We start from the raw sequence: 24,333 nt of genomic DNA on the forward strand, positions 1-24,333 counted from the left end.
AATGTGTGTAGGGGCACCTGGGTGGCTCAGTCAGTCAGCTCAGGTCATGATCTCGTGGTCTGAGTTTGAGCCCCACATCGTTGAGCCTGGAGCCTGCTTCCTATTCTGTCTCCTTCTGTCTCTGCCCCTCCCCTGCTTGTGCTCTGTCTCTCTCTCTCAAAAATAATGAACATTAATAAATAAATAAATAAATAAATAAATAAATAAAATGTGTGTTTACAAAGAATGCAGTTAATCTACTTAGATTTCAGTGTAAGTGAAATATGCTGATAGTGTTTTTCAAGCTGTTGTAAAGAACCAGTTATCTTTTGTTTTCAATGTTTAATTTTTGACAAATTCATACTTTTGTAAAATAGGATACCAATGAATTACTAGGAAAGTGGAATGACAAGACAAACATTCTTGTCTGGCTTTTGATCTCAGCTCAGGTCTTGATCTCAGGGTCTTGAGTTCAATCCCTGCGTTGGGCTTCTTGCTGTGTGTGAAGCCTACGGGGGGGGGGGGGGAACAACAACCACAAACACAATAAAAGTTTGTGGTTGTTTTTTTTTAGACCAAAGTTTATTATTATTATTTTTTGAAGATTTTTAAAAAAGGCTGTCAAAGACAACTTTTCCCAGAAAACTTCCAGGTCATTATGCTTTTTGTTTTGTTTTGTTTTCATTTTTTTAAATATGTCATTGCCTTGAATTTGTTTTTATTGAAGTATAATTGATACACAATGCTTCATTGGTTTCAGGTATAAAGCTTGACAGCCATATATGTTCTATGCTTAAAGTGTGGCCAATGTCTGTCATCACACAAGGCTATTACAATATTATTGACTGTATTCTCTCTGCTGTCCCTTTATCCCCATGATTACTTATTCCACAACTGAAAATTTGTACCTGTCCCTCCCCTTCACCCATTTGTACCCCCCCCCCCAACCTTTCCTGGCAGCCATCTGTTCTCTGTATTTATGGGGCTGTTTTCTGCTTTTTGTTTGCTTGTTTTGTTTATTAAATTCCACATATAAGTGAAGTTGTATAGTATTTGTCTTCCTCTGTCTGAATTATTTCATTTAGCGTAATACTCTAGGTCTGTCCATGTTGTTGCAAGTGGCAAGATCTCATTCTTTTCTATGGCTGAGTCATATTCCGTTGTGTAAGTATATCACATCTTCATCCATTCATCTGTCCATGGGCACTTGGGATTGCCTCCATATCTTGACTGTAAATAATGCTGTAGTAAATCTAGGGATGCATATATCTTTTGAAGTTAGTGTTTTTGTTTTCTTTGGGTGAATACCCAATAGTGGAGTTACTGGATCATATAGTATTTTTCTTTTTTCTTTTCTTTTCTTTTCTTTTCTTTTCTTTTCTTTTCTTCCCTTTCCTTCCCTTCCCTTCCCTTCCCTTCCCTTCCCTCCCCTCCCCTCCCTCCCCTCCCTCCCCTCCCCTTCTAGAACCTTCATACTGTTTTCCACAATGGCTGCACCAGTTAATTGCCACGAACAGTGCACAAAGGTTCCTTTTTCTCTACATCCTTGCCAACACTTTTTATTTCTTGTCTTTTTGATTCTAGCCATTCTGACTGGTGTGAGATGGTATATCATGGTGGTTTGGGATTTTTTTTAATGTTTATTTATTAAAAAAATTTTTTTAATGTTTATTTTTTTGAGAGAGAGAGAAAAAGAGAACGTGAGCAGGGGAGGGGCAGAGAGAGAAGGAGACACAGAATCTGAAGCAGACTTCAGGTTCTGAGCCGTCAGCACAGAGGCCAATGTGGGGCTCGAACCCACAAACTGAGATCATGACTTGAGCTGAAATTGGACTCTTAATTGACTGAGCCACCCAGGCATCCCAATGTTTGTTTACTTTTTGAAGGGGGGGGAGGGGCAGAGCGAGAGGAGACACAGGCTCCAGGCTCCTAGCTGTCAGCACAGAACCTGATGCAGGGCTCAAGCCTGAACCAAAGTTGGACCCTTAACCGACTGAGCCACCCAGGCACGCTCATGGTGGTTTTGATTTGTATTTCCCTGATGAGTGATGTTGAACATTGTTGGCCATTTGTATGTCTTCTTTTGAAAAACATCTGTTCAGGCCCTCTGCCATTTTTAATTGGGTTATTTGGCTTTTTTGCTGTTGAGTCGTGTAAGTTCTTTATTTTGGATATTAATGCTTTATTGGATATATCATTTATATCTTCTCCCATTCAGTAGTTTACCTTTTCGTTTATTGATGGTTTTTGTTGCTATGTGAAAACTTTTTGCCTTGGTATAGTCCCAATAGTTTATTTTGGCTTTTGTTTCCCTTGCCTGAGGAGACATCTAGAAAAATATTTAGAGATTAATGTGTGTTTTCTTTTAGGAGTTTCATGGTTTCATGTCTCACATTAAGGTCTTTAATCCATTTGGAGCTTATTTTTGTATGCGGTGTAAGAGAGTGATTTGGTTTCATTCCTTTGCATGTAGCTGTCCGGTTTTTCCCAACACCATTTGTTGAAGAAGACTGTTTTTCCACATGATATATTTTTGCTTCCTTCTTCATAGATTAATTGGCCATATAAGTGCGGGTTTATTTCTGGGCTCTGTATTCTGTTCCATTGGTCTATGTGTCTGTTTTTGTACCAGTATCATACGCATTGATTACTACAGCTTTGTAGTATATCTTGAAATCTGGGATTGTGATACCTCCAGAATTGTTCTTTCTCAAGATTGCTGTGCTGTTTGGGTTTTTTTTGGTTCCATACACATTTTTATGTTATTTGTTCTAGTTCTATGAAAAACGCTGTTGATCTCTTGATGGAGATTGCATTGAATCTGTAGGTTGTTTTGAGTAGTAGGGATATTTTACCTATATTAATTCTTCCAGTCCATGAGCATGCAGTATCTTCCCATTTCTTTGTGTTATCTTCAGTTTCTTTCATCAGTGTTTTGTAGTTTTCAGAGTACAGGTCTTTCACCTCCTTGGTTAAGTCTATTCCTTACTATTTTATTCTTTTTGATGCAATTGTAAATGGAATTCTTTAAAAAGTTTCTCTTTCTGCTACTTTATTATTACTGTATAGAAATGCAGCTGATTACTATATAATAATTTTGTATCCTGCAACTTTATTAAATTCATTTATTACTTCCAGTGTTGCTAAATGCTTTACTCTCGGAAAAAAAAATGCTTACTCTCGTTGTCTGTACTGATTGGATTACAGATAGCTGTCAGATCAGTGCTGGTCTGCCAGTCACACTTTATACTGCGCTGTGATAACACTAGAGAAAATGTGTGTGTAATAGTGACATTTATCATTTTCCAGTTTGTAGCCCACTTCCTTCACACCACATCATCTTTCTGTAACCTTGATCCTACCCTTCCTGTTGTCCCCCTCGACCATTTAGTCAGGCGTTTCGACTCCACCCTGGTTTCTTTTATAATATCAGCCAAATCTGTTTGCCTAATCGCCATGGCTAGTGTTTACATTAGCGATGCTTGGAGCACTATGAAAGCCTCCCACCTCTCCTGGGCCCAGTTTTTCTCCTTTTGATTTATTCATCATGCTACCACCCGAGCATGCTCATCTGCTATGGACTTTTCAATGGCTGTCCCTCTTCTCTGTGACATAGTTCAGATTCCTTAGACACATGAAGCCTTCCACCTATAGTCCAAATCTGCCTTTCAACCACTGTCTCTTTCAAATGGCTCAGGACGCACTTGGCCCCTCTCCCATCTAAAACTCCATTTATTTTGGCCCTAAGATGCCTTTCCACATGACTACAACTTCTCTCTCTTCCTTGGGAAATAGATGTACTTCTAATATCCGGAGCTCTTCTTGTAACATTCCTAAAGTTTCTGAAGGGTCTTCTAGAGTCCAGACTCTTTAATCTATGTATTGCCCTTAAGCCTATCGTGTTGTTTTGCTTCCGTTGGTGCTCTCTATTGTTGGTTCATGCGTTGGAGTTTTCTGAGTTGCACATCTGGTTGTGCCTCTCTTAAAACCTTTCAGTTTCTCTTAGGCAAAAGTCTTGAATTATTCATTGGCTCACAGGGCATCTATCTTGCTAATGTTTTCAGCTGTATCTCTGCAATGCTTCAGCTACACTCCAGTTTGTGGTTCAGTTCCTGGAATGTGCTCTCACTCCAGGCCTTTGCCTAGAACATTCACTTCTTATCGTTCTGGTCTTGCTGACTTCTACTCATCCTTCAAGTCTTAACCAAAGGACTATGGACTCCCATTTAGGTCCCCTTTGATGCTCATGTAGCCCCCTGTACTTCTGTATTTTTTAAAAAGTATTTATTTTTGAGAGACAGTGTGAGGCGAGGGGGCAGAGAGACAGGGAGACAGAAGATCTGGAGTGGCATTTTCGCGGACAACACAGAGCCTGATGCAGAGCTCCAAGTCACAAACATGAGATCACGATCTGAGTCGAAGTTGGACGCCCAACTGACAAAGCCACCCAGGTGTTGCTTCTTCCCTATTGAAATACTCATCAAACTTATGATACACTTGTTTAATTTTCTGTCTTCCTAGCTAGACTTACTTAAAATTTCCATAAACTGTGTCTGTTGCACACACTGCCGTATCCCCAGTTCCCAGAACTTTGGCACATAATAGGGAGTCAGTAGATATTTGTAGAGTGAGTAGAATGAATGAAATGTTCATAAAGCTGTGAAAGTAGTTTTAGGCAAATGGCTGAAAAAAGATTGCTACAAAGCAAACTTCTTTACTGTATTAAAAAAAATTTTTAACATTGATTTATTTTTGGGACATAGATAGAGCATGAACGGGGAGGAGCAGAGAGAGAGGGAGACACAGAACTCGATGCAGGCTCCAGGTTCTGAGCTGTCAGCACAGAGCCCAATGCAGGGCTCGAACCCACAAAACATGATATCATGACCTGAGCCAAAGTCAGACACTTAACCGACTGAGCCACCCAGGTGCCCCATGCTATATTTAATAACATACCAGTTGGCTTATTTTTTTTTTAACTTTTTTAAAAATTTTATTTTAAATTTTTTAAAATTTACATCCAGATTAGCATACAGTGCAACAATGATTTCAGGAGTAGATTCCTTAGTGCCCCTTACCCGTTTAGCCCATCCCCCCTCCCACAACCCCTCCGGTAACCCTCTGTTCTCTATATTTATGAGTCTCTTCTGTTTTGTCTCCCTCCCTGTTTTTATATTATTTTTGTTTCCCTTCCCTTATGTTCATCTGTTTTGTCTCTTAAAGTCCGCATATGAGTGAAGCCATATGATTTTTGTCTTTCTCTGACTAATTTCACTTAGCATAATACCTCCAGTTCCATCCACATAGTTGCAAATGGCAAGATATCATTCTTTTTGGTTGCCGAGTAATACTCCATTGTATATATATACCACATCTTCTTTATCCATTCATCCATCGATAGACATTGGGCTCTTTCCATACTTTGGCTATTGTTGATAGTGCTGCTATAAACATGGGGGTGCATGTGTCCCTTCAAAACAGCATACCTGTATCCCATGGATAAATGCCTCGTAGGATAGTTCTGTTTTTAACTTTTTGAGGAACCTCCATACTGTTTATTGTACCAGTTGGCTTATGATGATTTTATTAAGCCATGTTGAATAGTAATTTTCAGATTATTTTACACGTTGCTTCACCTAGCTGTTTTGTATTACTAAATCAACTGATTCTCCCCGGTTGTCTTCTAGTCCCTTCCATAGGAAATGTAGGAGAATTTTATGTATAATCTAATGTAAAAGGAGTCAGTACAGCATTACTCTGCTGGGATTATTTATGTGTACTTTTTTTTTTTTTAACGTTTATTTATTTTTGAGACAGAGAGAGATAGAGCATGAATGGGGTGGGTCAGAGAGAGAGGGACACACAGAATCTGAAACAGGCTCCAGGCTCTGAGCTGTCAGCACAGAGCCCGACGCGGGGCTCGAACTCACTGACTGTGAGATCATGACCTGAGCTGAAGTCAGACGCTTAGCCGACTGAGCCACCCAGGCGCCCCTATTTATGTGTACTTTGAATGAAACTTTTATTTACTTATTTGTTTATTAAATATTTTATTTATTTTTTGAGAGAGAACGAGCACGTGGGCAAGAGAGTGAGGGGCAGAGAGAGAGAGAGAGAGAGAATCCCAGGAGGGGCAGAGACACAGCGAGAGAGGGAGAGAGAGAGAGAAGCAGAGCTTATGCTCACCTGAGGTGGGGCTTGAGCTCACCCGATATGGGACTTGAACTCATGAACTGTGACATTAGGTCCTAAGCTGAAGTCAGATGCTTAACAACTGAGCCACGCAGGCGCCCCGAAACTATTGTACTTAAAATATAATATTGGGGCGCCTGGGTGGCCCAGTCAGTTGGGCACCCGACTGTTGGTTTCGGCTCAGGTCATGGTCTCATGGTTTGTCAGTTCAAGCCCCATGTTGGGCTCTGTGCTGACAGTGCAGAGCCTGCTTGGAATTATCTCTCTCTCTTTCTCTCTCTCTCTCTGCTCCTCCGCTTGTTCTCTCTCTCTCTCTCTCAAAAACAAACTTTAAAAAATAAAATAAAAAATAAATAAAATATAAGTAATATTAACCTTAACAGTACTGCAAGTAAATTAGACTTGTGCCAAAAGTTAAAATCTGTATCTTTATGCTTCCTTTTTCTCTAAGCTGTCCTTTCTTCTCTCCACCAGTAACTTCAAAACAAAAATAAAAACAAAACCTGATTACATGGCATAAAATAAATACATTTTATTATGGCATAAAATGAATCGAATTCTAGCACCTTCTTTGCCCTAATAAAGGAGTTACTGGGTTCATTTTATGCCTGTGAGGAGAACAAAAGTCACTTGGAAGAGATTGATTCTCCTTTGATACATGCTACCGTGTTTATACTAAGCTAAATAACTTGGCATCAGCATTTTTCAAATTTTTTAACTGCTTAAAGATTTTAATTCCTAGAAATAGTACAGGTAATTGCTACATGGGTACTAGTGAAACTTAATCTGTCACCCCAAAAGCTTCAACAATACTACTTTTAAGAAAATAGCAGTTTCATTTAGTCTGCCCATCCCTGTCACTTTGCTAGGCAACAAAGCACTGCTCAGTGCACCATAAAGGATTGAAAGGGGAAACTTTAGCGTCCTGCAAGAAAAAGAGAACCACAGAATTGAAGGACTCTTAAGCCTGTCACCAAAATAGAAACAAACAAAAAAAACACTTTTAATTTACCTGGACTTTGTTAGAGTGACAGAAAAAGTACCATTAAACTAGGAATCTTGTAAACCCCTTCCCCACAACTAACACAGAATGAATAAGAAGAAATAAAATCCATAAGGAATTTATTGCAGAAAATCAGGAAACATCTGTTTTTACAAATCCATTGAGGAAATCTCTCCCCTTCTCCCAGAAAATAACTAAGAAACTATGAGTCTCTCCCCTTCTCCCAGAAAATAACTAAGAAACTATGAGTCTCTCCCCTTCTCCCAGAAAATAACTAAGAAACTATGAGTCTACATTCCAGACAAAGTTGAATATGCTAAAACAAGCATTTGAGGGTGTGAAAACACCTTGAATCTGAAATTTTATTTTATTTTATTTTGTTTAATTTTAGAGAGAGAACATGCACACAAGCAGGGAGAGGGTGGGGGGGTGGGGAGGGAGGGAGGGAGGGGAGAGAGAGAGAGAGAGAGAGAGAGAGAGAGAATATCTTAAGCAGTCTCCATGTTCAGCACAGAGCCTGATGCGGCACTCTATCCCACAACCCTGGGATCATGACCTGAGCTGAAATCAAGGGTTGGACATTCAACCGACTGAGCCTCTCAGATGGCCCTGAAATTTCAAAACTAAGAACAGAAATGATGAGAAAAAGAGGAATGGGGAAAAAAATTGATGGAATTTGGAAAATGGAAGAGAAAGACAAAATTATCTTAAATGAATTATGAAATAACTAAAACAGAATAGATGCTAATGAAAATTTACTAAGAGGCGACGAAGAAAGACATGAATACAGTTAGAATGAAGTGATGTAAAGAAAGAAATGAGTGAGAGAAGTAGTGGGAATGGAAAACAGACAAGGAAGACAAAATACATTCATATTATATGAGTCCCTCAAGAGAAAAAACAAAACAATTGAACAAAATTAATACTTAATATAACCCAAAAGGAATTTCCAGAATTGGAAAAAAATCTGAATCTACAAATTAAGAGGGTTCACTGGGTATCTGGGAAAATTAGCCCAGAATTATCAATTCTGAGGCATATCCTAATAAAACTATTAGATTTCAGAGATAAAGGTAAAACCATTAACGCTTCTAGGCAAAAAGAACACATAACGCACAAAGGCGAAAGAATTAGAATGACATGAATTTTACAAAGAAGACAGCAGCTGAGCAGGATTTTTTTAAAAGCTCAGTGAAAGGATTTTCTATCCAGTTGAAATGTCCTTCCATATTGAGGCTATAGAAAAAGAATTGTAATGTACAAAATCTTGGATAATTACTCACCCACCAGTATTTTCTGAGGAATATACTAAAGGATGAACTTCGTCCAACCGAATGATGAGTGGGAAATTTTCACCAGAGGACTGATAGAGGAAGGATACAGGCAGAAGGCTAATGTACAAGTGTTGTATGTTGTAACAGATTAGAAGATTGTAGCTAAAACAATGGGATAAGAAAAGAGGAAGAAGATGATGTGTAGGCAGTAGGTGGATTTTAAAAAATACTGATGAAAAACTTGACAAATTTAGTAAAATATTAAATAAGGCAATGGGTAACGAAGGGTGTTAAAATATATGTAAGTACAGAGGTAACCACTGGAACAAAAATAAGTGCCAAACCCTCCTCAATTTTTAAAAAACAGACAAGGTGGGGCGCCTGGGTGGCTCAGTCGGTTGAGCGTCCGACTTCGGCTCAGGTCATGATCTCACAGTCCGTGAGTTCGAGCCCCGCGTCAGGCTCTGTGCTGACAGCTCAGAGCCTGGAGCCTGTTTCAGATTCTGTGTCTCCCTCTCTCTCTGACCCTCCCCCGTTCATGCTCTCTCTCTGTCTCAAAAATAAATAAATATTAAAAAAATAATAATAAAAAAATAAAATAAAAAACAGACAAGCAAAAATACACATCTCCCAATGAACACAACAGCTAATATCATAAAATACATATAAGTAGAAAATGTGATATAATTGAAACCAAAAGCATCAGTTCTCTACAACCTGTTAAAAGGGGTTTAGACTTGGCTCACAAAACAAAAACCTTGTGGAGACAACAGACATATGTAAAATAAAGTGATTCAGAGAAAAATAAAGGATTGGACAAAAATATTACAGATAAATGAAAAGAAAAATTGAACAGGTGTAGCTGTTCTGATACAAGGCAAATTCAATTCAAGCCCTAACACATTAAATATGACAAAGGACACTTCTTTTTTTTTCTTTAATGTTTATTTTTGAGAGAGGGCACGTGAGCCAGGGAGGGGCAGAGAGAGAGGGACACAGAATCTGAAGCAGGCTCTAGCCTGCTGTCAGCACAGAGCCGCCCGAGGACGTGGGGCTTGAACCCACAAACCATGAGATCATGACCTGAGCTGAAGTCAGGGGCTTAACCGACTGAGCCACCCAGGCGCTCCAACAAAGGACACTTCTCAATGCTATAAGCCACAAACTCCAATTAAGATAGGATACTTACGAAATATATATTCACAAATATATGTATGTATACACACATATCAAATAATACAGCAATCAGGGGCATCTGAGTGGCTCAGTTGGTTAAGTGTTTGCCTTTTGATTTTGGCTCAGGTCATGAGATCATGGTTTGTGAGTTTGAGCCCCACATCAGGCTGTGTGCTGGCAGCGCGGAGCCTGCTTTGGATTCTCTGTCTTTCTCCCTCTCTCTGCCTCTCCCGTGTTCATGCTGTCTCTGTCTCTCTGAAAATAAATTTAAACTTTAAAAATACTAAGAAAAAAATAATACAGCAATCAACTTTATAGAACAAAACCATAGGAGATGCAAAATGCATAGTTAAACACACTAACAATAGGACACTTTAATAACAAACGGTAAAAAAAAAAAAAAAAAGAAGAAAAGCTCTCAACAACATAATAGGCTGTATTTTATGGAGATCTGTACTTAAAATTTATAACCTGATAGGTAAAGACAACGTGGCGTACTCAAAAAAGTTGTTTGTATATTAGATCACAAAGAAAACATCAGTAACATCCATAAAGTAGAAATTTTACTGTAAACAACACTTTTATAGCAACATAACAAAACTAGAGCTTACTAACAAAAACAAAAATCAGGCCAACCTACCTGGGAATTAAAATTTAGTTAGTTAGTTAGTTAGTTAGTTAGTTAGTTAGTTAGTTATGGGAGAGCACAAGTGGGGAAGGGGCATTGGAAGGGGACTAGAGGATCTGAAGCGGGCTCAGCACTGACAGGCTGACAGCAGCAAGCTTGATGTGGGGCTTGAACTGTTGGACTATGAGATCATGACCTGAGCTGAAGTTGGATGCTCAACTGACTGAGCCACCCATGTGCTGCCCCACCAAATTGTTTTTGTGTTTGTTTATTTTTGAGAGAGAGAGAAGAGAGACAGAGGATCCAAGCCTGATGCAGTGCTTGAACTCATGAATTGTGAGATCATGACCTGAGACGAAATCAAGAGTCAGACCCCCTACCTGGAAATTTTAAAACTTTCATTAAATACACGCATGCCTTGGAGATCTTGTGGGGCAATTCCAGACCACCACAATAAAGCAAACATTGCAATAAAGCGAGTCAAATGAATTTTTTTGGTTTCCCAGTGCATATCAAAGTTATATTTACACTATAGTCTATTAAGTGTGCAGTAGTTTAATGTCTAAAAAAGTACCTATTTCAAGTAAATACCTATTGGTAAAAAAATGCTAAAATTTGAGCTTTCAGCAAGTTGTAATCACTGATGACAGATCACCATAACAAATATTATAATAATGAAAAAGTTTGAAATATTAGAGGGATAAGAGTAGATAAAGAAGAAACACTAACTGTATCTGCCAGTGATACAATAGTATACCTGAAAAATTTGAAAGAAATCAATGCTAAAACAAAGAAACAAGAAAAACAAGAATTTAGTATAAGAGCAGGATACAAAATTGATAATTATAAAAAAATAGCATTCATATATACAATTAGGGGACATAATGATGGAGAAAATCCCATTTATAATAGTCAAAAGGAAGACTAAATATGTAGGAATAAATTTACAAGAAATGTGTAAAAGTTAGGTAAGGAAATTTTTAAAACATTCTGGGAAGATTTGGAAAAAGACTTAAACATTGAAAGATGTCCTCTTTTGGATAGGAATACTAAACATTATCATGATAACAGTTATTTATTTTTTAAATGCTTTGACCTCTGCAATGGCAGTAAAGATTTTAATTTGAAACTACAGGTTTCACCTATAAAGCTGAATTTAGCAACAAGACAAAAAATTAAATAATTTGGTAAATGCACTGCTTTAAAAAAATGTTTAATGTTTATTCATTTTTGAGAGACAGAGTGTGAGCGGCTGAGGGAGGACTGAGACTGAGGGAGACACAGAATCCAAAGTAGGCTCCAGGCTCTGAGCTGTCAGCACAGAGCCCGATGTGGGGCTCGAACCACGAACCGTGAGATTATGACCTGAGCCGAAGTCTGACACTTAACCAACTGAGCCACCCAGGCGCCCTGAAAAATATTTATATTCATAATTAGAGAAATACAAATTAAAATGACAATATTTTTTCTCACCTGGCACACATTTAAATCAGACTGGCACACATTTAAAAATATGTATTCTTTTGATGAGGCCATGTAGAAATGGGCATTTTTGTACATTGCTGATGGACATGCACAAGCCTTCTCTAGGGCAATTGGGGAATGTGTAACACAAAAGACATAGGTGCTTACCTTGTGACCCAAGCGATCCTACTTTTAAGCAGTCTCTACTGGAACTACACCTCCAACAGTATGAAAATACAATATGTACAGGGTTATTTATTGTTTGTTTATATTGTTGCATTGTTTGTAATTGCAAAATATTAGAAATGCCCTAAATATATACATAGGAGAGTGTTGAACAAACCATAGGACATCCATACAGTTAAGTGTTGTGCAGCTATACTAAAGGCTGAGGAAGGATAAATTGATAGCATAGTTTCTAGGAGATACTGTTACATGAAAAAAGCAAAGCCCCATGGGACGCCTGGGTGGCTCAGTAGGTGAAGCTCAGGTCATGATCTCACAGTTCATGAGATTAAGCCCTGAGTTGGGGCTCTGCACTGATAGGATCCTGCTTGGGATTCCCTCTCTTCTCTCTCTCTCTGCCCCCCCCCCCCCCCGCCCCCGCACGTGTGCTCTCTCTTGGTCTCTCTCTCAAATAAACTTTATTTAAAAAAAAACAAAAAACAAAAAGTCCCAATGCATATGCCACCTTTTATGTAAAAACTCAGTTTGCCAGGTATCAGTTTGTTGGCTCTCATCTATAAACTTGCCTTTTTTTGCCTTCTCTGTAAAAATGGGCCTTGGCCCTTATCCTTGGCCAACTGGCACATTGTTAAGCTTTGTCAATAAAAGTGCAGAAGAGACTTTGCAAGAGGGAAGGGTTTTGCTTGCTGGGCCTCTGTTCAGGGCGCACAGCACCTGGCTGTCGGTAGCTCCCATTGCCCAGCAGGGTCCCCTGCCCCTCCACCCCCCTTCATGTTTCCCCTGTGCAGCTCCTCTTCCTACCCTGCATTTCCAGCAGTTCTGCTGCTGGAGCACCATAGCAACTTTCTCTGCCCTTCAGGGAGTCACAGCCATGGCCTCTTTAACAAACTGTGGATCTCAGTCCTGCGGGGAGAAAAGGAAGACTTCTTGGGCACTCTGTCTCAGCCCAGAGGACAGGATGCTCCTTATGTATGCTATGCCTATATTCTGCAGTTCTTTACTTCTTACTTACTAATCACTACTCTAATCATCTGTTAAAGTTAATACTTCCTTAGATTAAGCTTTCTCTGTTCTAATTACCGTGTAGGTTTTTTTCCTCCTAAATTGAACTCTGATAGAAAAAAAAATTTTTTTTTTTTGAAAGAGAGAGGGTGAGTGGGGGAGGGGAGAGAGGGAGGGAGAGAGGGAGACAGAGAGAGAATCCCAAGCAGGCTGCACTGTCACTTCGGAGCCCGATGTTGGGCCAAACTCACAAACTGTGAGATCATGACCTGAGCTGAAACCAAGAGTCGGATACTTAACTGACTGACCCACCCAGGTGCCCCACAGAATTTAAGAAAATACACAGATATTTGCTTATTTGAGCAAAACAAATGGAAAGCATAAACCACAACTGTAGAGATTGGTTGCCTACAAGGGGTGGGTGGGAAAAGGGTGGGAAGTAAGGAAGGAATGGGAACAAGTTAGTAGGGATGAGGAGGGAATGGTGCTTCTTGGGGTGTGTGTGTGTATAAACACATTATATGTATCTATAAATCTGACCGTTAGGACCATAGTGAGGTCTCACCTATCCTTTACCCCTCTCCAAAGCAATCAATTAAAACCAGCCAGGATGTGAGTTATTTGGGGGGACCCAAAATAGAGCACAAAAAGTAGCAAATGACGCTGTGTCACAGATAACAACACTGAAGAGAATGAGGAAGAAAGAACTAACCTAAGTCCTGCAGAAGCCTAGCTTGAGTCAGTGTTGCAAGGCTAAAAACAAAAAGTACTGTTCGTGACTTAGTGGTTCTGAAACTGTGTTTTCTAGGCTTGAACAAATAAGTGAATTAATTAATGGGTAACGGGAGCCAGGTTTCTCACCCGTGGAGAAAGAAGTTACAAGGAAAGGTTGAGGGCTAAAATGAGCCCTCTGAGTTTTGTTTGAGATTAGAGTGTCGGTATAAACTCACGGTTAAATATATACCAGATGGAAAAATACAGAAATGCAGATGTTTGTACACCAGTTAGAAAAATACAGAAATGCAGATGTTTGTACATGCGTGGGATAATACACATCTGCATGTTTTCTGCCTCTCTCCGCTGAGAGGTTTGGAAGCACTGAGGGCAGTGGCATTGTAAACACCCAGGGCTGAGACCGGGAAATACAGGGTGAGCCTTGAGCATCTTACGGTGCTAGAAAGTAAGGAAATGCTCAAAAAAAGGGTGAGGGTTTGTGGAAAGAACGGGAGCCAACTTGAAGGAGCTCCTGATGGCCACAGTTTGATCAGCAGAGTAATTTAGATATTAGTTAACTAGGTACTAACCTACAGAATGAAACAAATATGAGTTCGTGTTAATATAAATGACCAAATAAATGGGAGAAAAGAGACCAGTCTTTCTCATAATGCCAGTGAATAAATGTAGAAGGAGGGAAATAGAGAATCACCGCGAGGCATATTCCACAGTAATATATGTGCAGACAAAATTTTTTAAAATTTTTTTAACATTTATTTATTATTGAGAGAGAGAGACAGAGAGACAGAGACAGAGCATGAGCAGGGGAGGGGCAGAGAGAACAGGAGACACAGAATCCAAAGCAGGCTCCAGGCTCTGAGCTGTCAGCACAGAGCCCGACACGGGGCTCAAACTCACAAACTGCAAGATCATGACCTGAGCTGAAGTCGGTCGCTAACCAACTGAGCCACCCAGGCACCCCAGACAAAATCTCCTTTTGAATGCTAAAATTCCTGGGTGAAAGTTCTAGGAGAAACAAGATTTGCATGGTGTCAAAGGATCTCCCCCTAAATACTCAGCAACTGCAAAGGAAAATAAAGTATCTTTTTAGCGTAGGAATCGGGCACAGGAACCTAACCAAGGGCAGCCTCACCAGTAACAAGACATGTTAATATCGACACCATGAACTTCTTAGTGTGATACCGTGAGGACGTGATTCTTGTGGTATTCTTGCCCCAAAATGTACAACCTTACTCTAATTGTGAGTAGACAGCAGTCAGTGCGAATTGAAGGATATTCTACAAAGTAACTGAGCGGTGGTGCTCTTCAGAAGTGTCAAGATTATGAACGGCAAGGAAAACAGGAACTGCAGCCACCTGGAGGGAAAGGAGAAGCAAGAAATGCAGCGCAGTGTCCTACAGAGGATCCTGGCGGCGGAAAAAAGGCATCACGTTTAAAAATTTGTGAAATTCGAAAAAGACTTACAGTTAATAATGCTGTATTAATGTTAATTTTCTGATCTTGACAATTACTCTCTGATCATATAAGGCATTAGCATAGGGAAACCTAGTGATAGGTGTAGGGGACTCTCTGTACTAATTTGACAGCTTCTCTTTAAGTCTGACATTACTTCAAAATAAAAGTCGAGTATTGAAGATACCTTGGAAGACTCAGTAAAGAATATTGAAGTTTGATTTTTCTTGTGTCTCTGGCAGGGTTAGAAAGAGGCTTCTGGAACAGCGGGAAGAAACCATAACGATAGATCGGGTTTGCAGGCAAGAAACCTTTGCTTACGAGATGGTAAGAGTCTCCTCTTTTGCACCTTTTCCCGTGAAACAATGAACTGTGTCATTAGGCGTTAGTGGTATCTCCGTGGTGGCTTTCTATTGGATATGCTTAGTTGAAAACAAACTGGAGAAACCTCGTTGGGACTGGGAACTGGTAGGAGAAACAGACCCATACCTGGGTCTTTCAGATCTCTGCCTTTATTTTTGCTTTTAGCTTAGTCTTGCTCTGTGTGTTAGGCTAACTTCATGCCTTTTCATCGCCCTATTCCTGATAACTTTTGTTCTGCTCCGGATTTTGATTTCACCGCATTCTTCCTTAATCTACCAGCTCTTAATGTAAACCGTCAGAAAAATTTAAGATGCGGAGTAGTGAGGAATTAAGTGTTAGTAGACATGATGGTTTTATTCAGTACATATTATTGAGGACCTACTGTGTGTCAAATGCTGTGTTGGGCACATTATAGTACATAAGGGCATCTGTTTTCTCTCCCATGTATATTTTTATTGTAAAATTTGAGTAACATAAACCTTACTATTTTTTTTTTTAATTTTTTTTTTTTTAACATTTATTTATTTTTGAGACAGAGAGAGAGCATGAACACAGAAGGGTCAGAGAGAGGGAGACACAGAATCTGAAACAGGCTCCAGGCTCTGAGCTGTCAGCACAGAGCCCGACGCGGGGCTTGAACTCACGGACCGTGAGATCATGACCTGAGCCGAAGTCAGCTGCTTACCCGACTGAGCCACCCAGGCGCCCCTAAACCTTACTATTTAACCATTTTGGAATGTTCAATTTAAGTGACATTAAATACATTCACTGTGTTGGGTATCTCTTACTATTTCTAGAACTTTTTCATCACCTCAAACAGAAATTCTATACTGAGCAAGGAACTCCCCATTTTCCTTTCCCCCAGCCCTGAACCTTTATTCTACTTTCTGTGTCTGTGAATTTGCCTATTCTAGATACCTCATATGAGTGGGATCATGCAATATTTGTCCTTTTGTGTTCAGCATATTTTACTTAGTATATTGATTCAAAGGTTTATCTGTGTGTTATAGGTATCAGGACTTCATTTCTTTTTTTTTTGACTGAATAGTAGTCCATTGTATGGCTATACCACTTTTTTTTAATCTGTTCATCCTTTTTTAAGTTTATTTATTTATTTTGAGAGAGAGCACAAGTGTGCGTGAGCAGAAGAGGGGGAGAGAGGGAGAGGAAGAGGGGGAGAGAGAGAGAGAGAGAGAGAGAGAGAGAGAATGAATGAATCCCAAGCAGGCTTCTTGCCATCATCACAGAGCCCAAAGCAGGGCTTGATATCATGAGCCTCAAGCCCATGACCTGAGCTGAAATCAAGAGTCAGATGCTCAACCGACTGTGTCACGCAGGTGCCCCCATCTGTTTATCTTTTGGTGGACATTTGGCATATTTCCACTTCTTAGCTATTATAATAATGCTGCTGTGAACATGAATATACAGGTATCTGTTTGAGTCCATTTTCATTTCTTTTCAGTACATACCTGGGAGTGGAATTGCTCAGTCATAAGGTAATTCTAGGCTTAACATTTTGAGGGACCACCAAACTGTTTTCCAAAGCAGCTGCATTGTTTTACATTCCCACCAGCAATGCACAAAGATTCTAGTTTCTCCACATCCTCTTTAGCATTTGTTATTTTCTGGGTGTTTTGTTTTGTTTTGTTTTGTTTTGTTTTGTTGAGAGTAGCCAACCTAGTGGACCTAAAGTGGTATCTCATTATGGTTATGCATTTCCCAGGTGATAAGTGATGTTCAGCATCTTTTTATGTGCTTGTTGGCTCTCTATGTATCTTCATTGGAGAATGTCTATTCAAGTCCTTCACTAGTTTTTTAATTGGGTTGTTTCTTTTTTTATTTTTAATTTTTTTTTTTAATGTTTATTTATTTTTTTTGAGACAGAGAGAGACAGAGCATGAACAGGGGAGGGTCAGAGAGAGGGGGAGACACAGAATCGGAAGCAGGCTCCAGGCTCCGAACTGTCAGCACAGAGCCCGACGTGGGGCTCGAACTCACGAGCTGTGAGATCATGACCCGAGCCGAAGTCGGACACTCAACTGACTGAGCCACCCAGGCGCCCCGATTGGGTTGTTTCTTTATTGTTGAGTTGTAAGAGTTCTTTGCATATTCTGGATACTAGACCCTTACCATATGTGTGATTTTAAAAATATTTTCTCCCATTCTACAGGTTGTCTTTTCACTCTCTAGATAGTGCCCTCTGATACGCAAAAGTTTTAAAATTTGATTAAGTGTGGGCACCTGGGTGGCTCAGTCATTAAGCATCTGATTTCAGGTCATGATCTTGCTTGCGGTTCGTGAGTTCGAGTCCCACATCGGGTGAGCATGAACCCCACTTTGGGTGGGCTCGAGCCCGCATCAGGTGAACATGAGTCCCACTTCGGGTGAGCCCTACTTCTCTTTCTGTCTCTCTCTCTCTCTCTCTTTCTCTTTAGCATTTCTATATGGCAAGTCTACTAGCAATGAACTCCTTCATCTTTCTTTTTTTTTTAATCTGAAAATGTCCTTAATTTTTCTTTCATTACTGAAGGATATTTGCCAGGTATAGAATTCTTGCTTAATGGTTTTTGTTTTCCTTTCTCTCTCTCTCTCTCTCTCTCTCTCTCTCTCTCTCTCTCATGTTTTAAAATATGTTGTCCTACTCCCTTATCTCCATGGTTTCTGTGAGAAAATACCTGTTAATCTTACTGAGGAACCTGATTTCCGTTAGTTGTTTGGGGTTTCTTTTAGCTTATTGAGTGCATTTAAAAGACTGTTGATTTAACATTTTTGACCAGTAATTTCAATATCTGGGCTTCCTCAAGGATGGTTTTTGTCAGATTCCTTTTTTTTTCTTTGAATGTGACATATTTTCTTGTTTTGTGTGTGTGTGTGTGCTTTATAAGTTTTTATGGGTACCTGGACATTCTGAGTGTAATTTTTTACTTGTTGAGGGTCGGAGCTATCTATGACTTTTCCAAACTTTTCTCATTGTGTGTATTCCTTGTTGTGTGTGTTTATGGATATTTCTGTTTCATTACCTCTGTGGGCAGCCGGTGACCTGTTGAAGATTTCCTTAAATGTCTGCCTCCACAAATGGGGAGGAAAAAGGCCCTGTCTCTAAATGTTCTAGTAGCCGCTGCTGTGGGAAGCCACTGCTGGCAGGAGGCTCAACACCAAGGCTAGTGTGGGCATCAGGCCATCACCAGACCAACCAAAACACCTAGTTTTGGGAGAACAGGGTCCCCACACCTTGTCATATGACATCAGCCATCTGTTCCAGGAACACGGGCCACTATTTCCACACCTGCAGTGGAGCTAAGGAATGGGGATGGGAGCTGGTTTGTACCCTGTGCTTACTTGTGAAAGATCAGTGGCTTGTTTTCTCATCAGACGCTTCCCTGGTGGATGTAACTGACCGATCACTTTCCAGAGTTCCAAAATAGTTAATTCCAGTCTCTCTCCATCTTATTGGTTGCTTTGGTGGAAGGACTGACCCCCAGAGCTGCCTACTATGCCATTTTGTTTAACATCACTCCCTCTTATTTTTGTACGTGTACTTATTTTTGTACTTCTTAACTAGTCCACCCTGGTGGCCTCTATTCTGTAGTTACTGCACACACATAATAGAGGGTGTAAGGTATTAAAGATGTGATAATGTTGTAAAAAGCAAGATAGTGTTGGTTTTAGAGCTAAATAGACGTGTATTTGCATCTTAACTTGCTGATTTACCGTGATTAAATCTGAACCTCGGTGCATAATCTGTCAAATAAGCGTTCATAGTGATATGAGAGGGGGTATGTAAAAGTGTTAGCAACTGTAAATGCCAGTGTTGTACCAACATTTGTCGATCGCTCCTGTTTTATCATCAGTGGTTAAGCACTTAGTGCCAAACATTGTCAGATGCTTTATGTACACACTCCCAGCAATACTTCTATAAATTGAGTATTTTCTGGTTTTTTACAGAAGAGGAAACTAAAGCCTAGAGAGATTTTTAACAATTTTCTTAAAGTAAAATTAAGAGTCAGACTCAGGGCCGTCTGATAGCTGTCGTTCCATACTGCCTCTTACCTATGTCACAGTGTCTGATTTTTAAGGTCTCTTACTCGTTTTTCTCCTTCAGGAGTCACATGCCATAGGAAAAAAGCCTGAAAACCCAGCAGACATGGTTGAAGAAGGGGAGCTTATCCTATCTGTGAATATCTTGTACCCCGTTATATTTCATAAGGTCAGTAGTAAAATCTTTTGAATTTTGCAGATAATATGGTTGACTTTTGTCAAAGGGTTTCATTATTTGAAGAGTCACAATCCTCAGGGCTCAAAATAAATGAAACATATGCTGCTTTATCTGACATCCTGCCTATATCCTTGGTTTCTTGTTTTAATAAGAATTATCATAAATAAGGTCAAATTTCAAATAATCTCTTAAGAGGATTACAGTTATAACACTGGAATGTATACCTAATTGCTGCACTGGAAGCAACTGAAAGTATATACAAATCTTCAGTGATTCTAATTATATGAATTATTGAGGGGGTTGTTTTTTTAGTTTTGTGTTTTCCTTCTTAAAATTTTTGTAGTATCAGAATACAGACGTTTACTAGGTTTTAGTAGTAAGCACACGAGATGTATTTGGGTAGAAAGCTGTGAAGTTTTGACTTTTTTGTGACCATAGTAGGCAAGTGAGCCAAGGACACTGGTGGAATATGACCAGGGATCTTGGCTAAGGACGATGGTGTGAGTCTCCTTTCTGATTTCTGGAGTTTTGAGTTACCTCTTTTTAATTTTCTTTCTTTCTTTATTTGTTTTTAAAATTACATCCAGGGCGCCTGGGTGGCTCAGTCGGTTAAGCATCCAACTTCAGCTCAGGTCACGATCTCACAGTCTGTGAGTTCGAGCCCCGCGTCGGGCTCTGGGCTGACGGCTCAGAGCCTGGAGCCTGCTTCCGATTCTGTGTCTCCCTCTCTCTCTGCCCCTCCCCCATTCATGCTCTGTCTCTCTCTGTCTCAAAAATAAATTAAAAAAAAAAAAAAACGTTAAAAAAAAAAAATTACATCCAAGTTAGGTAGCATATAGTGCCTTAATGATTTCAGTAGTAGATTCCAGTAGATTCCCGTCCCTGTGTATAACACCCAGTGCTCATCCCAACAAGTGTGTTCCTTAATGCCCCTTGCCCATTTAGCCCATCCCCCCCACCACAACCCCTCCAGCAACCCTCAGTTTGTTCTCTAAGAGTCTCTTGTGTTTTGTCCCTTCCTTGTTTTTATATTATTTTTGCTTCCCTTCCCTTATATTCATCTGTTTCGTGTCTTAGATTCCATGTACGAGTGAAGTCATATGGTAATTGACTTTCTCTAATTTCGCTTAGCATAATACACTCTCATTCCATCCACCTTGTTGCAAATGGCGAGATTTCATTCTTTTTGATTTCTCAGTAATACTCCATTGTATATATATATATACCATATCTTCTTTATCCATTCATCTGTCAATGGACATTTGGGCTCTTTCCATACTTTGGCTATTGTCAATAGCGCTGCTATAAACATTGGGGTGCATGTGCCATTTTGAAACAGCACACTTGTATCCTTTGGATAAATACCTAGTAGTGCCATTGCTGGGTTGTAGGATAGTTCTGTTTTTAATTTTTTGAGGAACCTCCATCCTGTTTTCCAGAGTGGCTGCATCAGTTTGCATTCCTACCAACAAATCAAAAGAGATCCTCTTTCTCCACATCCTGGCCAACATCTGTTGTTGCCTGAGTTGTTGATGTTAGTCATTCTGACAGGTGTGAGGTTGTATCTCATGGTGGTTTTCATTTGTATTTCCCTGATGATGAGTGATAAGCATTTTTTCATGTGTCTGTTAGCCATCTGGATGTCTTCTTTGGAAAAGTGTCTGTTCGTGTCTTTTGCCCTATCTTCACAGGATTATTTGTTTTTGGGGTGTTGACTTTGAGAAGTTCTCTATAGATTTTGGATACTGACCCTTTATCTGATAAGTCATTTGCAAATATCTTCTCTCATTCCATCGGTTGCCTTTTAGTTTTGCTGAATGTTTCCTTTGCGTGCAGAAGATTTTTATCTTGATGAGGTCCCATTAGTTCATTTTTGCTTTTGTTTCCCTTGCCTCCAGAGATGTGTTGAGTAAGAAGTTTCTGCGGACTAAGTCAAAGAGATTTTTGCCTGTTTTCTCCTCTAGGATTTTGATGGCTTCTTGTCTTACGTTTAGGTCTTTCATCCATTTTGTAAGAAAGTGGTTCAGGTGCATTCTTCTGCGTTCCCAGCACCATTTGCTGAAGAGACTGTCTTTATTCCTTTGGATATTCTGTTCTGCTTTGTCAAACATTGTGGCCGTATGTTTGTGGCTCCATTTCAGGATTTTCTATTCTGTTCCATTGATCTATATGTCTGTTTTTGTGCCAGTACCATTCTGTCTTGATGATTACAGCTTTGTAATACATCTTGAAGTCCAGAATTGTGATGCTTCCAGCTTTGGTTTTCATTTTCACGATGGCTTTGGCTGTTTGGGGTCTTCTCTGGTTCCATACAGATTTTAGGATTGTTTGTTCTAGCTCTACGAAGAATGCTGCTGCTATTTTGATAGGGATTGGATTGACTATGTAGATTGCTTTGGGTAGTATCAACATTTTGACAGTATTTTTTCTTCCAACCCGTAGCATGGAATAATTTTCCATTTTTTTGTGTCTTCTTCAGTTTCTTTCATACACTTTCTGTAGTTTTTAGTGTATAAATTTTTCACCTCTTTGGTTAGGTGTATTTCTAGTTATTTTATGGTTTTTGGTGCAACAGTACATGGGATCGATTCCTTGATTTCTCTTTCTGCTACGTCATTATTGGCAACCGATTTCTGTGCATTGATTTAATATCTTGCAACTTTGCTGAATTCATGGATCAGTTCTAGCAGTTTTCTGGTGGAATCTTTTGGGTTTTCCATATAGAGTATCATGTCATCTGCAAAAAGTTAAAGTTTGACTTCCTCCTTGCCAATTTAGATGCCTTTAATTTCTTTTTGTTGTCTGATTGCTGAGGCTAGGACTTGCAATACTATGTTGAATACCAGTGGAGAGAGTGCACATCCCTGTCTTGTTCCTGACCTTAGGGGGAAAGCTCTCAGTTTTTCCCCATTGAGGATGATATTAGTGGTCTTTCGTATATGGCTTTTATGATCTTGAGGTGTGATCCATCTACCCCTACCTTCTTGAGGGTTTTTATGAAGGATGTGTTTTGTCAAATGCTTTCTCTGCATCTATCGAGAGGATCATGTGGCTCTTGTCCTTTCTTTTATTAATGTGAGGCACCACATTGATTTATTTGCAGATGTTGAACTAGCCCTGCATCCCAGGTGTAAATCCCACTTGATCATGGTGAATAATTCTTTTAATGAATGGTTGGATCCAGTTGGCTAGTATCTTGTTGAGAATTTTTACATCCATGTTCATCAGGGAAATTGGTCTGTAGTTCTCCTTTCTGGTGGGGTCTGTCTGGTTTTGGAATCAAGGTAATGCTGGCTTCATAGTTTGGAAGTTTTCCTCCCATTTCTATATTTTGGAACAGCGTCAAAAGAATAGGGTTAACTCTTCATTAAATGTTTTGTAGAATTCCCCTGGAAAGCCATTTGGCCCTAGACGCTTGTTTTTTGGGGAGAATTTTGGTTACTAATTCAATTTCTGTACTGTTTATGGGTTTGTTCAAATTTTCTATTTCTTCCTGTTTCAGTTTTGGTAGTGTATATGTTTCTAGGAATTTGTCGATTTCCTCCAGATTGGCCATTTTATTGGCATATAATTGTTCATAACATTCTCTTATTATTGTTTTTATTTCTGCTGTGTTGGCTGTGATCTCTCCTCTTTCATTCTTGATTTTATTTATTTGGGTCCTTTCCTTTTTCTTTTTGATCAAACTGGCTAGTGGTTTATTAATTTTGTTAATTCTTTCAAAGAACTGTCTCCTGGTTTCATTGATCTGTTCTACTGTTTTTTTGGTTTCAATAGAATTGGTTTCTGCTCTAATCATTATTATTTCCTGTCCTCTGCTGGTTTGGGGTCTTACTTGCTGTTCTTTTTCCAGCTTTTTAAGTTGTAAGGTTAGGTTGTGTATCTGAGACCTTTCTTCCTTCTTTAGGAGGTCCTGGATTGCTCTATACTTCCCTTTTATGACTGGCTTTACTGCACCCCACAAGTTTTGGGCTATGGTGTTATCCTTTTCATTGGCTTCCATGTACTTTTTAATTTCCTCTTTAACTTTTTGGTTAGCCCATTCATTCTTTAGTAGGATGTTCTTTAGTCTCCAAGTATTCATTACCTTTCCAAATTTTTTCCCATGGTTGATTTCGAGTTTCATAGCATTGTGGTCTGAACATATGCACAGTATGATCTCGATCATTTTGCACGTGTTGAGGGCTGATTTGTGTCCCAGTATGTGGTCTGTTCTGCAGAATGTTCCATGTGCATTGGAGAAGAATGTATATTCTGCTGCTTAGGATGAAATATTCTGAATATATCTGTTAAGTCCATTTGGTCCAGTGTGTCATTCAAAGCCATTGTTTCCTTGTTGATTTTCTGCTTAGATGATTTGTCCATTGTTGTAAGTGGGGTGTTAAAGCCCCCTACCATTATGGTATTATCGATGAGTTTCTTTTTTTCCTTTTTTTAATGTTTATTTTTGAGAGAAGAGAGAGAGAGACAAAGCTCAAGCGGGGGAGGGGCAGAAAGAGAAAGAGACACGGAATCTGAAACAGGTTCCAGGCTTTGAGCTGTCATCAGAGAGCCTGATGTGGGGCTCGAACTCACAAACCATGAGATCATGACCTGAGCCAAAGTTGGATGTTTAACTGACTACACTACCCAATCACCCCTGAGTGAGTTTCTTTATGTTTGT

At 39.5% G+C, this 24,333-nt stretch overlaps 1 protein-coding gene across 7 annotated transcripts in view; it reads left to right on the forward strand.

The window, feature by feature from the left end:
- SNAPC3 (small nuclear RNA activating complex polypeptide 3) overlaps positions 1–24,333 on the forward strand; it is a 69,393-nt gene that overhangs the window by 1,920 nt on the left and 43,140 nt on the right. For all 7 annotated transcript variants that reach the window (XR_006210841.1, XR_006210842.1, XR_006210843.1 and 4 more), the window contains exons 3-4: positions 15,334–15,418; positions 19,557–19,661. Coding sequence is in view for 2 of the 7 variants with exons in the window: in XM_042965352.1 (XP_042821286.1) it covers positions 15,334–15,418; positions 19,557–19,661 (190 nt within the window). In the remaining 5 variants the exon portion in view is untranslated. The remainder of the gene's footprint in view (positions 1–15,333; positions 15,419–19,556; positions 19,662–24,333) is intronic.

This window comes from Panthera tigris, chromosome D4 (assembly GCF_018350195.1).
Source record: "Panthera tigris isolate Pti1 chromosome D4, P.tigris_Pti1_mat1.1, whole genome shotgun sequence".
NCBI lineage: Eukaryota > Metazoa > Chordata > Mammalia > Carnivora > Felidae > Panthera > Panthera tigris.